Source organism: Capra hircus (genome assembly GCF_001704415.2).
Source record: "Capra hircus breed San Clemente chromosome X unlocalized genomic scaffold, ASM170441v1, whole genome shotgun sequence".
NCBI lineage: Eukaryota > Metazoa > Chordata > Mammalia > Artiodactyla > Bovidae > Capra > Capra hircus.
The window spans coordinates 16,250,767-16,264,752 of record NW_017189516.1 but is presented as its reverse complement, the minus strand read 5'-3'; the positions used below and the strand labels follow the sequence as shown (position 1 = coordinate 16,264,752).

At 41.4% G+C, this 13,986-nt stretch overlaps 1 protein-coding gene across 2 annotated transcripts in view; it reads left to right on the top strand.

The window, feature by feature from the left end:
• CLCN5 (chloride voltage-gated channel 5) overlaps positions 1-11,389 on the top strand; it is a 188,774-nt gene extending 177,385 nt beyond the window's left edge. For both annotated transcript variants that reach the window (XM_018043883.1, XM_018043884.1), the window contains 4 exons: positions 523-709; positions 1,697-2,095; positions 2,727-2,943; positions 4,610-11,389. In XM_018043883.1, the coding sequence (XP_017899372.1) occupies positions 523-709; positions 1,697-2,095; positions 2,727-2,943; positions 4,610-4,700 (894 nt within the window). In that variant the 3' untranslated portion in view covers positions 4,701-11,389. The remainder of the gene's footprint in view (positions 1-522; positions 710-1,696; positions 2,096-2,726; positions 2,944-4,609) is intronic.
• The last annotated feature ends 2,597 nt before the right edge of the window (positions 11,390-13,986 follow it).

Here is a 13,986-nt window from a genome sequence, read left to right as displayed (position 1 = left end):
TGGCCTTGGATGAATTCTTAACCTCTCTGTACCTTAGATCGCTTGTGAATTGAGGATAATAACACTCGCCTCTTGGGATGGTTGTAAAGAACCCACAAAATCCAGTCTGTAGAGCATCCAACATAGAGCATTGTAGATAGTCAATAAAGGGTAATTGCTGTTGATAAGAATTCAAAATTGGGTAAACTGTCTGCATATATGAGAAACTCCATCTATTTTCCTTTTTCTTTGGGAAAGGCTTAATTTCTACCTCCAGTTCTGTGTTGGTCTGGAGAGTTCAGGCTCTTGCCTGATGGACCCCGAATCAGGGTAAGCATCTTTGCAGTTGTACTTGCCTGCACGTCCCAGAGAACCTCTAGTCCCTGTAGTGTTACACAGATCTTTGCAGCCACTTGCTAGCATAGTGCATAGTTAGATTGTCATTGGCCTGTTCGCTTTGCAGAGGGTCAGTCCTCTAGCCCTTATCACGTGCCACGTAATTACATCACTTCTCACTGACCATCTGTTGCTTTCTCTTTGCAGATTCCTTCTGGTCTCTTTATCCCTAGCATGGCTGTTGGTGCTATAGCAGGTCGGCTTTTGGGAGTTGGGATGGAACAGCTGGCTTATTACCACCATGACTGGGCCATCTTCAATAGCTGGTGCAGTCAAGGAGCGGATTGCATCACTCCTGGCCTTTATGCGATGGTTGGGGCTGCAGCCTGCTTGGGTGAGTATTGTTTGCAGTGATTTCAAAGAAATTGCTACCCAGGTGGCATTGTAAAGATGAGTTATACTATACATAACTGACTGTAGGTTTAAAAAAAAAAAAACTATCCATTTCTTGTTGGGTTTGCCATTTTCAAGTGCTTTAAGAAGGCATTCTTTACCATATATCTCCATTCCTCCCCTTTGAGAGGAATTCTCTCAAATTCTGTCATATTGAGGAAGAAACCAGAAATTTGGACAAAAATACCTGCACAAGAATGTTCATCATGGTATTATGTGTAATAGCAAATAACTGGAATCAACCTAAAAGTGCAGTAAGGGACTGGTTAAATAAATTATGGTACACCCATATAATGCTATACCATAGAGCCACTGAATGTGATGCTAATATGTTTAATATTTTAAAATACAATTTAAATAAATTTGTAGTAATATGCAAAGTATTCCTAACATAAAGTTAGGAGAAAAGGCATGGTGGGGAATTTAAACGTATAAAACAAATTCATCTATATAAAAACATATGTTTTGAAAAAAAGTCACTTGAAATTTTTACTCAGCATTTTTCTAGGCAGTGAATTTACAGGTAAGACTTTCCTTTATATACTTTAAAGATATATATAGTTTCCAATTATTCTACAGTGGGCCTGCATGTCCCAGAGAACCTCTCACATCTGTGGTTTTATACAAATCATAGACATCTTATGCAGTTACTTCTATAATTGGGAGTTGGTGGGGAGCAATAAACAAATGAAACAAGAGTGAAGGAGGTATCTTTTGTAGAGGTTATTTTGAGAAGTGTAACTCATGTCCATTGTAAACTTGTTTGAATGCAGTTGTAGGAGTCTATGCAGTTGTAGGCAAGGGCCTCCTTTTAGTGATGTTTCTGGTAAGTAACTTTTTCTGGATGGGGCCTGTGAAAGGTCCATAACTGTAATGAAACCTATACTTTTCCTGCCTTCACTAAGTAGCCTGTTGTCTATTTTTGCAGGTGGGGTGACTCGGATGACCGTTTCTCTTGTTGTCATAATGTTTGAACTAACTGGTGGCTTGGAATACATTGTGCCTCTGATGGCTGCAGCTATGACAAGCAAGTGGGTGGCAGATGCTCTTGGGCGGGAGGGCATCTATGATGCCCACATCCGTCTCAATGGGTACCCCTTTCTTGAAGCCAAAGAAGAGTTTGCTCATAAGACCCTGGCAATGGATGTGATGAAACCCCGGAGAAATGATCCTTTGTTGACTGTCCTTACTCAGGACAGTATGACCGTGGAAGATGTAGAGACCATAATCAGTGAAACAACTTACAGTGGCTTCCCAGTGGTGGTGTCCCGGGAGTCCCAAAGACTTGTGGGTTTTGTCCTCCGAAGAGACCTCATTATTTCAATTGGTAAGGATTTCATAAAGGGGACAAGGAGGTCCACTATAGAAATAATAAATAAATATGCATGAGGGGAGGGGAGGGATAAATTAAGAGATTGGGATTAACAGACACACACTACTATATATAAAATAGATGACCAACGAGGACCTGCTGTATCGCACAGGGAACTACACTCAGTATCTTATAATAACCTGTAATGGAAAAGAATCTGACAAACAACTTATATATATGTTGATATGTGTGTGTGTGTGTATGTGAAAGTTGCTCAATCATGTCCAACTCTTTGCAACCACATGGACTCTAGCCTGTCTCCTCTGTCCATGGAATTCTCCAGGCCAGAATGCTAGAGTGGGTAGCCATTCCCTTCTCCAGGGGAGCTTCCCAACTCAGGGATTGAACCCAGGTTTCCCGCATTGTGGGTGGATTCTTTACCATTTGAGCCACCAGGGAAGCCCATAGAACAAAATCATTTTGCTGTACACCTCAAAATAACACGACATTGTATATCAACTATACAATAAATAAGCACGCATGCATGAAATGGGGAAGACAGAAGGGAGAGGGGACCGGTTAGGGGCCAGAAGGATAGAATTAGTCCTTTTTTTAAACCTTTTTCCCCCCTACTTTTTTCAAATAGAAAATGCTCGAAAAAAACAGGATGGAGTTGTGAGCACTTCCATCATTTATTTCACCGAGCATTCTCCTCCAGTGCCACCATATACCCCACCTACCCTCAAGCTTCGGAACATCCTGGATCTCAGCCCCTTCACTGTGACTGACCTTACGCCCATGGAGATTGTGGTGGATATCTTCCGCAAGCTGGGACTACGGCAGTGCCTGGTTACACACAATGGGTGAGAGCTCTTTGGTGAAATCAGATTGGGTTAGAGAAAGAAAGAGAATGCAGAGAGATTAAAGAAAGAAGAGCCCAACTCACATGAACAGTAGTAGCACTTACAGACCTTTTGGAAACTCTGAGATGAAGATGGATATGTTTCTCTCATTGTCATAATAGAGATGTTTGGGGAAGATAGTGGGTTTGAGAGATGTGAACTGCTGGTTGCATATCATAAATAACTCAGTTCCTCCCCTACAAAGGAAATAACTGTCTTCTTATGAACAGGCAGCACTGAAATTTAAATGGTACTAGGTAGTATATGTCAGAGAAGGCAATGGCACCCCACTCTAGTACTCTTGCCTGGAAAATCCCATGGATGGAGGAGCCTGGTGGGCTGCAGTCCAGGGGGTCACTAAGAGTCGGACACGACTGAACGACTTCACTTTCACTTTTCACTTTCATGCATTGGAGAAGGAAATGGTAACCCACTCCAGTGTTCTTGCCTGGAGAATCCCAGGGACGGGGAAGCCTGGTGGGCTGCCGTCTATGGGGTCGCACAGAGTTGGATATGACTGAAGCGACTTAGCAGCAGCAGCAGCAGCAGGTAGTATATGTATGTTATTTCGTCCTTACAATCCCTTCGTTGTTATTATTTACTGGTGAGAAAACCAAGTTCCAGTGAGGTTTAAAGACTTGCACAAGGACACCCCAGTTGATGTCTAGTTGAGGTAGGCTTTAAACACAAGTCTTCTGACTCCCATGGCTAAGGCTCTCTCTTTCTGAGATATTTCTTATCAAGTAAAGGAAGCCATGTTATTTTTATTGGGAAAAAGAAAGCAGGTTGAGGAGAAGGGTGGGTTTGTGTGTGTGTGTGTGTGTGTGTGTGTGTGTGTGTGTGTGTGTTTGTGTGAACATGGTAATGTTAATCTGAAAAGTGAAAGTGAAGTCGCTCAGTCATGTCCGACTCTTTGTGACCCCATGGACTATAGCCCACCAGGTTCCTCCCTCCATGGGATTCTCCAGGCAAGAGTACTGGAGTGGGTTGTCATTTCCTTCTCCAAGGGATCTTAGTGATTATATAAGAATTTCACCCTCTAAAATTTCTGAATAATGTAACAGATGTCTTGCAGAATTGAAATCAGTAAGGGGACTTTCCCTAACTGGTTCATTCAATCTTAACTAAATCTGAACTTCATGTAAGAACATATTCCACTAGATTCTTGGGAGAGACAGAAATCAAAGAGACCACCCTCTGCCCTCAGGGAGTATGCGGTGTTATAGGGGAGCTGATAACAGAGCAAACTGGACAAATACTACAGAAGAGATGTGCACAGAACATACTGTTCCTAGGAGGGCACAGTTAGTTCTGACTCGTAGGATCAGGAAAGGTGTTCTGGAAAAGGGACATTTGAACTGGGTTATGAAAGGTAAGACATGTATATATAGAGAGTAATATCCACAGCAAATAGCAGGACTTAACACCTAGAGGAAGTAATGCTTACAGGGACCTATGCATCGGTCCATTTACCTGGTATATGTAATCTAGTCCTGTTATCATTCTATAAGTGCAAATTGTGTTCAAAGACGAAGTTGAAAACGACTGAGGAGGAAAAGTGTCACCTTTGTGAATTTTATTTTAGCTACAGATTGATTTTTGTTTGTTGTCTTATTTTATCTTTTAGGCGATTGCTTGGAATCATTACCAAAAAGGATGTGCTAAAGCATATAGCACAGATGGCGAACCAAGATCCTGATTCCATTCTCTTCAACTAGAATCACAGGGTTGTACTGGATATAAAACAGGAAGGACATTGCAGACCATGGATATATTTTATTAACTGGGTACCCAAAACACATTTCCTACATTTGGGTGGTGAAGTTATATCAGTGTGTTGTCTCTTTCCTGCAAATTAACCAGTTGCACTACGTAATCTCTGGAAATTATTCTTCTCTTTAGGAGAAAATTCTATTAGGCTTCTGTGATATTGGATTAGGAAGATTTCATGAAAGAGTAAACAAGATTGCTATGATTTAATTCTTTTCTTTCTTTTTATTTAAAAGATTTTTTTAATTTAAGACATAATTGTTAGCCAATATGCAATCACTGAAAACTATGCAAGAAAAATTCCAAATGTCCTGACCTATAGCCTGCAGGAAACTCATGAAAAAGTCACTTTTTTGGACTCTTAACTGTCATTGGTGGAAAATGAAGTGTAAACTAAGGGGCTTTGCTTTTCCAGCCACAGGAAGGAAAGCCAGAAGGAAAATAGTAATGGTATTTTCCAGACTGTGAATTCAGTTCAAATATTATCTTGTTCCTGTTACAGTATTTAGCATTATTAGTTTTGTGTGTTTATGTACATGTTAATTTTAATGTCTGATTATAAAACAATGCTGCTTTGGTTAATCTCCTCTAAGTGAATTTAAAGAGATTAACTTTTATAGCTTGCTTGTTCCTGGTACTCTTTTGACGTGCACAAAGATAAGTTATAGAATTTTCTCCTTGTCTGCAAATAGGCTAATTTTTCCAGATGGTCTTTGTTAGCTAGTAGACAAAGACTTGGCCATGCATTTGTTAGTGACAAGGAATGATTTCTCCAGCTTCCTTGAAACGATTAGTAAAGTTCTAAGCAAAGTCAATGACTAGGTCTTTCACATTTTTGTGAGGTCCCAACTAATCCTCTTACCCAGATGCCACCTCCATGAGTGATGGTGCTTTCGGCTTCTGGAATATAGAAGAACAGTAAAGGGAACCAAATCTAGACTGCATACTGGTAAACCAGGGAAGATTCCGAGCTGTATCTGTGTTTTCATGCATTCCTTCGTAACAACCACCAGTACTAAAATGACTAGGCACTCATGCCTCTTCCCAGTGTTAAGTACATTTAACAGGCCAGTGTTTTCCCCATGATGGTGAATTTAGGCTTGGGAGTACTTTCAGATATATTCAAGGCATTGGAACAGGATAGGCAGCTCTGACTCCCTTGAGGCTTCCTAGACTTCTAAATAAAATGCAGAACCATCCTGAGACGCAGGGGTGTGGACAAGGCCTGGTGACACCTAAGGTGCTTGTATACAATTGAAAAGGTGCCTGTCTCAATTTCCTACCACCTTTACTGCAGTAGAAAACATCTAGGGACAGCTGGTGGAGTTACAGAGCCACCACCATCATTCCAGCTACGTTTTCTACATTTTTACCCACAAGCTGTTGTTTCCCCTCCATTCTTCTCCCTTTTCCATGCCTTAGTCCTGAGTCCTCTCTTTGGGATTGAGCACTGTGCCCAGTTAATCATTCCTATTACAAAAAGATAACTCCTGGAGCTAGTTAAGTTGTAAACCCAGCCTCCAGAAGCTTATAGCCCATGGACCAGAGAGGCAACACACAGCCATTTGCTTTGCTCTATAGTCCAGTAGCTACTGCCATACCTCCATTCCCATGCTGACGCCCACAGCAGTGAGACTCAAATGCTAGGGGAGAGAGCTGAACTTTTCCCACTTTCCAAGTCTGTTCCCAGTGCTTCCCACCATCCTTCCAGCTTAGAATCAGCAGTCATTCAGCATAGCCTTTCCTACCCTCTGTCTCCTCTGTTCAAGCACCTCAGTGTACCTCATTTTAAAAGTTGCCGATCTCTGAGTCTAGGATTTTTTACCCCTAGATCTTATGTTTCCAAAATCTGAAATTCTTTTATTGCCCAGAACTAGGGAGCCAAGGCTTATTTTGATTTTTAGCTTTAAAGTATCAAGGCAGTCACCAGAGCTTTTCCTTTAAATATAACACTCTAGGATTTTAATGAAAAAGAAAAGACCCTCCCTGGGTTTTATTATATTATAGTCATGACTCAGTAACTTCACAAGGGACAAGTAAGTCATTTGTCCCTTCTTTGCCACTGATTCCCTCAAAAGAGATGTGGCTATTTGCCCTATCACCACATCTATTGTGCAGAAATCAAAGTTCTTATGTGTGTACTTCTGGTTCACTACCTATCCTTTCTTATCAGCCGTCCAACTAAAGTTTGCAAAACAGGAAATGTTAATATTTCTGGTATTTGATAACAGTCAAAGGTTTGGTCACATTTCTTAGGGCAGCGGTGAGATGGAGGGTATATAAGTTTGCCTTTGTGTTTCTTCTAGGCTCTGTTTTTAATTTGAAACAGATGAGCCAGTGTTCAGGTGCTATTTCAGAGAATAAATTCAAGAAATCAGATAATACTGTGCCAAGGTATACTTTCTAGATACTAAGCACTGATTGGCCCGCCAGAGAAAAACATCCCTTTGATACCTCACTCCTAGTAAATCTCATTCATTAACCTCAGCTTCTCAGGAATCCTTGTAACTATATGCTAAAAGTTCCTGTAGTTTATGATATTCATTATATGTCCAGTCCTATGGTTTGGCTCAGAGTTTGGCTAATTGTGGTAGCGCTCCCTGCTAGACTGCTAGCTCAGCACCTTAACATTCAGAGTTTCTTATCTTGAGGCAAAGGAAAATGTTCTTTCTGCCACTGCCAATTCAGCAGTTAGACATCATTAAACCAACAGAGCTGATATAGGGAGGTCTGTTAGTAGCCAGAAATGGTCGAATACCTCAGTGGCAAAAGACTGGGAGACCAGTCTATTCTGGTATTGAGAGAAAATTTCCCAACACAAGGGAAGGATTTATAAAAGAATGCCAATAAGCACTTCGAGAGAGGGTTTTCCAAAGCAAAATATCTGTAGGCATCCAGCCATGAAAAGGAGTGAGTGTCTAGATATTTTTTTTGAGAGTCTAGATTTTTAAAAATCTAACAGCTTTATTTTGTATCTTCAAATCTTCAATGTAAAGAATTAAAGAAACTGGAATAAAGCTGAGGCATGTTTAGATATACCATTGGCAGAAGCAGGGAACTGACTGAACATGCAAAGTCATGGCCACTTTGAAGATCATTTCTGTTAGTTCAGACACTCTCCTCTTTTCTGGCTCCAGTGTCCTTCTGGCTCAGCCCAGCTGGAAAAGAGGTGGTATAATCCACGGAGCCCATATCGTCTGGTGGATAATCTGACATTGACAGTGCTTTGGATGTGCCAGCTGGCAGAGCAGTCAATCTGTTTGCTGCTTGAACTGCAAAGGAGTTCAGTTGTTTGGTCACCAGAGACTGAATCTGAACCCTTTACAGAAAGAGCGGAGAACAGCATCAATTTCTCTATCAAGTCTTCAATTGTGCTTGACCAAAAGAATGATAAATTAATGGGGACTTTGTGTGGTCTAAGACTGTGAAGTAATTCTTAACTATGAATTTATGAACCTATTCAGGTGGAGGGGAGGAGCAAATAAGTTTTTTAAAAACAACGTGCAATAGAGTCCAACAGGGAAAGTAATCACCACTGTATGTTTTAAGTATTTGAATCACCTGTCCTGGTTGGGTCCTGACCTTGGTTTGTTTAGTTAGGTGGTGAGTATACCCCATGATATCTTTTGGTTTTGTTTTTTTAATAAATCATAAGCAGTACAGTTTTTGAAGTTGAATATTTAATAAATGATAGTCAAGACAGTTACTGAAAATTTGAAATGGCCAGTGTGTTTTATATTGCTAAAGTACTTACTGGTGATGGACCACATTGTATTGTGAGGAATTGTTTTACCTTCATCAGATCAGAACCATATGCAGGCCACTCATCTGTTCAGAGAAAGCAGGAGAGTGTCTTTCATGGTGGTACATAGAGTATTGAGCTCTTGAAAACCCTGAGGAAAATTAAGAGTTTAGAAAGTAAAGGGGAGGTAGAATGGTGAGTAAAAGATGTCTAAATATGTGGTCTGAACTTAAGTGTCCTACAATCTTGATTTTTTTTAAAACCACCTCTGTAATTACCTGGATTCCCTTTGGAGAGAGGGTGGAAAGTTATGGTAGTGGAAAAACCCTAGTAAGAAAATATATGAATTCTTGTAAGATGGTGGGAGGAAGGTCATTCCGTGCCCCAACCCAAACACCCTGACATTTATTAAACTGCTTGATTATGTGCCTCAAGGGGAGAATAATAAGTAGTCACTGAAAGAGCAGGCTTTCCAACCAACATAGAGGCTCAAAGCAGCATTTGGTTGGAAGCAGTCTACTTTTATGGAGAGGGCTGACCTAAGACCAGACATCTGCTCATGGAGGAGGGCTGCGTCTCCTGCCATTGCCTAAATGATAAGCTTTTGGTAGATTATCTTGAATTTTGATAGCAAAATTCTTAAAAAAAAAACATGTCGTTAGCCTCCTTGGTATACACTTATTCTATATTAAAAAGAAAAAAGTGACGGTGTCTCAGAGCTCAGGGAGCTTTGTAAATTTGAACTGAAATTGGTGTAGTAGACCTGTGGCAACCACTCAACTGTGCTCTGCCTCAATTTTGATTGCTTGCCCCAAGGGGAGACTTTCTTGGACTAGTAGGTGTTAGCAACTTCAGGTCACTCCCCAAATGTTTGCTGGTCACAATCTCATTTCTAAACCTCTGCATCTGGGCAAAGTTTTGAAGTGACATAGGGAGCAAAATTGGTTTTCTACCATGTAATCTTATTTTGCCAAATCACCCAAGAAAGAAGGAAAGTCTGTGATGTGTGGAGTTTGCATTTCTTGGATGGAACCTATCAGGTCATCCAGTTCAATCCCGCAGTCATAAATTCCTACCTCTTAAGTTCCTGCCAAGAGGTCTTCAGCCTCTGTGTGCACACTCATTGAATGAATGCCTTGCCTAAAGTTCAGCCTTTTAAGGGGAAAAGGCATGTGGTAGTATAAAATGTGAGGGTTCAAATAAATGATCTCTGCCTCTCCTCCTCTCTCCTGCTGCCCCTGTCTCTCTGTTTCTGTCTCCTCCCTGCCATGCCCTAAATTCAAAATTTTATCATGTGTTACAAGTGTATTGTTGTGAATATGGACCTTGGAAGAGGGAGAGGATCATTCTGAGAGTAGAGAATGACTTCTGAGTTGATGGACCCAACAGGGCTTTGCTCTGCTTTAGGGGCTAAAGCCAGTGATACCTGCTGGCAGTGTCCAGGGCTTTAGCATCTCGATGCAGACATGTGAAATATTCATTGCTAAACGTTATTCTCATCTACTACTAGTCCAAATCTGTTGATAGTCAGAGGCGATCTAGAACTTGATGAGTGAAATGCCTCTTGGCAGAATGAAGGTGAGGGAGTGGCCTGGGTTGATTTTGTCGGGGTGGGGATGTTTAGCCTCATTATATTTCTGACTGTACCTCAGCTATATGGTCCTTCAGCAGTGCTCCTCCTCCTCCATTTTACTTTATCCCTTATTCTCTCTCTTTCCCCTTGTCCTGCCTTTTTACTCCTCAGATTTTAATAAATATTTACTTTTTTATTATATATTTGGTCCCTTGGGACTATGTAGTGATTATAAATTGATTTCATTTTAGGTAAAAAAAATATAGTGTGTTTAATAGTTTGTTCTTTTAAACTGTCTTTTGAAGCTATGCTGTTAACCAGGTACAGGCCAGAAAGGAGTTAAGCCTGATGAACAGCACCCTGGTCATGTTACCTAAGGATGCCATTGATGTAATGATGGTGATTCTTCTTCATTTGACCAAGGCCAGCCTCCTCTTCTTACCCTCTGTCCAGTCATTTCTGGCTGTCGGAAAAACACCAGCTGTCGGGTGAGCCAGTGAGGCCAGGATGATCAGGGGGGCTGGTTCCAGCCCAAGGACCATTCTATGAATATCTCTGTAGTGAGCTCATTTGTAGAGCTGGCTTCAACTGCAGTAGCCAAAGAAAACCTGTCTGACTCAAAATTTTAGTTCCTGAGAGTTGGTAAAAGTTCAAATGAAGCTAATGTGTATAGACATCAGCAGTAGCCTAGGTGTATCCAGACACTAGAATCAACCAAAGCTAATAGAGCCTGAGTTTCCATAGGAAGCTTGGTGCTGAGCTGTTCAGAGCAATTATTTATCTGAGTGCTGCCAATGCTTTAGTCACACTTTCTTAGCTTTATTGTAACTTTTAGAGATGTTGGTCCCTGTTCATAGGCACAGCCTGTACCAAAGCTATGGCTTACTGCACACTTCATTCTGCTCCCTGGTGAAGCATAGCAACATAGTTTTAAAGGAAAGATGTGAGCTGGGGAGTTAGGAGACCTAGTTTCTATTCCCTATGCTTCTACTAACTAGCCTCGAGATCTTAACCGCTCTGTGCCTCAGTGTTCCCATCTGCAAAATGGGGATAGTGTTAATTGCCCTACCTACCTCACAGGGTTGTTGTGAGGATAAACTGAGACAATGAAAGGAAAGTACTTTGACAAGTAAGTGCTATGCAAATTGTAAGAAATGGAAACAATCATGTTACAGGCAATGGAATGGACTTTGGCAGAAGGGTTAATGGGATTGTCCAGCCCTTTCTCTGTGTGGCTTAAACCCAAGTCGCCATTGCTTTATACATTTTTCACTTAGCACAGATTTGTAATTATGCATGTAATAAAGCACAGCCTTATCCAACTTGGTGTCTGGTGTGTTTCTGAAGACCCTCGATTTTGTAGCTATTGATTTCTGATCATAAAATTGCAATGTGGAGGTGGGGGGAGGGTAGTGTGAAAGATACCTGAAAACTCCTACTGGCTGGCCTACTTCTTAAAATGATTTATTAAATACTTAGTTAGATTTACAGAGTGAGTAATACTTTGAGCAAGCTCCAGGAGGTGGTGATGGATAGGGAAGCCGTGGGGTCGCGAAGAGTCAGACACAACTGAGAGGCTGAACTGAATGCTTTTTACCACGAGGAGACAAATGAGGAGCACTTGGTTTTTTCGGAATGATTCCCAATACTTCAATATGGCTACTTAAATGTTCCTGTCCCATACACTGGTGATCCTTTCCTGATGAAATGAGGATTAACTGGGAGCTGTGTTTTTTCTCTTTTTGAGCTTTACAGGCCTCTTGGCTACAGTCCATTCTTACAAGGAGTGGGATGGGTGATGGAAATGTTCCTCCAATGAATAGCAGAGCTAGTAGTAGAATCTTTATGGTGTGTTGGGATTAAAATGTCTTCTCTGGGAAACCCTTTGATGTGACTGAGGAGTGGGCCTTTTCGGGGAAGTGGTTGAATGTGCAAACATTTCCTATTCACATATCTCTGGAACCCAGGAAACAAAGGAAAGCTATCCTTTACAGCATGGTTTTCCTACTTTCTCACTCTTATTTTTCCTGAATCTGATTCCTCCTTATCTCTCCATCCCTTTCTCTTTTAGACCACTAGGAAGACAATTTACTGTGTTCAAGTTTTCATTTAACAATTTCTCCCGTTGACATTTGATAACATCTGCACTGGTATATGGGCTTCCCTTGGTGGCTCAGATCGTAAAGTGTCTGCCTGCAATGCGGGAGACCTGGGTTCGATCCCTGGGTTGGGAAGATCCCCTGGAGAAGGAAATGGCCACCCACTCCAGTACAGGTGTACCCTGGATATCTTGTTGCTACCAAGAACTTTAATGCCTTTGGCCTGCTTGGTATTGTTTCCAGAAAGACACCTCTGTTTATGAATAACTCCTTCATAAGCCTAAAATTTCACAAGGAAACTTCAGATTTTGATGTTATTCTTCCCAGGTGGCACTAGTGGTAAAGAACCCGCCTGCCAATGCAAGAGACATAAGAGATGCAGGCTCAGTCCCTGGGTCAGGGAGATCTCCTGGAGGAGGGCATGGCAATCCTGTCCAGTATTCTTGCCTGGAGAATCCCATGGACAGAAGAGCATGGTGGGCTACAGTCCATAGGGTCACAAAGAATCATACATGACTGAAACAACTTAGAGTGCACACACGCAATTTTACTGGGCCCTTGCCACACGTATCGTCATCCCTGCCTCTGATCTAAATACCTTCTTAGAAAGAAACCAGCTATCAACAACTTGCTGTGAATTAGAGTGTCATGTCTTAGTTGCTGTAGGGCTCAGATAAAAATGGCTTTAATGGAGTATGAGGTACAGATTAATCCATCATCTAGTACAGGAGCTGCCCAGGAAAAGACCTGGAAATGACCACCAGATGTCAGTGCAATCATTAAAATACTGGTATAGCTCTGGTTTGGTCAGAAAAGAACTGAGGGTTGGCAGGGCAAGAAGCGTTAATTCATATATACAGGTAGATGCTAGGAATATAAAATTCAATCAAGAGATTTCTTATTTGATTAGATATTCTCTTTGTAATACATATAGTAAACTATGCTTTTCTTATTATTAAAACAAATCAATTACATGGCAGTCCCTGCCTTTAAGGAGCTTATTGCCCTGATTTGTGAAAGTTATCATTTCTTTTTTGAAGCAGTGCCTCAGGTTAAAAACAATGAGGAAAGATGGATTCTTGTTCCTCCCTCATTAGGATGGCCGTGTAACTGATTGTGTGACTAAGACCCTTTTGAAAGTGGGATGGTGGCATTAATAATTACCCAGGGACAACAGGCACATACTGGGACTATCCCGGGTGTGTTAGTCAGCCCAGGCTGCTATAACAAATGACCGTAGACTGAGTGGCTTATAAATAAAAGAAATTGATTTATCACAGTTCTGGAGGCTGGAAGTCTGAGATCAGGGTGCTGACATGGCAGGGTTCTGGTAAGAGTGTAGCAGACTACAGAATTGTATGCTCACAAGGAAGAAAGAGCATTTGCAGGGGTCCTTTTATCAGGGCACTAATTGCGTTCATGTTCAGGCTCCCATCTTCTTGACTCCATCACCTCCCAAAGGCCCTACCTCCAGAAACATTGGGAGTTAAGATTTCAATGTATGAATTTGGGGTTGACACAAACATCCAGTCTGCAATACTGGTAAAACCAAGAAGTGTGGTCACCTTCTTCCTGAGGGATCTCCAGCTCCAGTCTTTCCTCTCTTCCCTCCTTTGTAACAAGCTCTGTCACCTTAACTACTACTGGGACGTGGGGTAGAGAGGTTCAGACCACCACAAGTGAAAACAATTCTTATTCTCAAAAATAATAATAGGACTCTGAGCAGAGAGCCACATTCAGGGTAAGAGAAAGACAGCTTTGGCTTTTGGGGTTCCCTTAGGCGTCCTTGAGCTGTCAGATTGAACAAGTTCTGTGTCTGT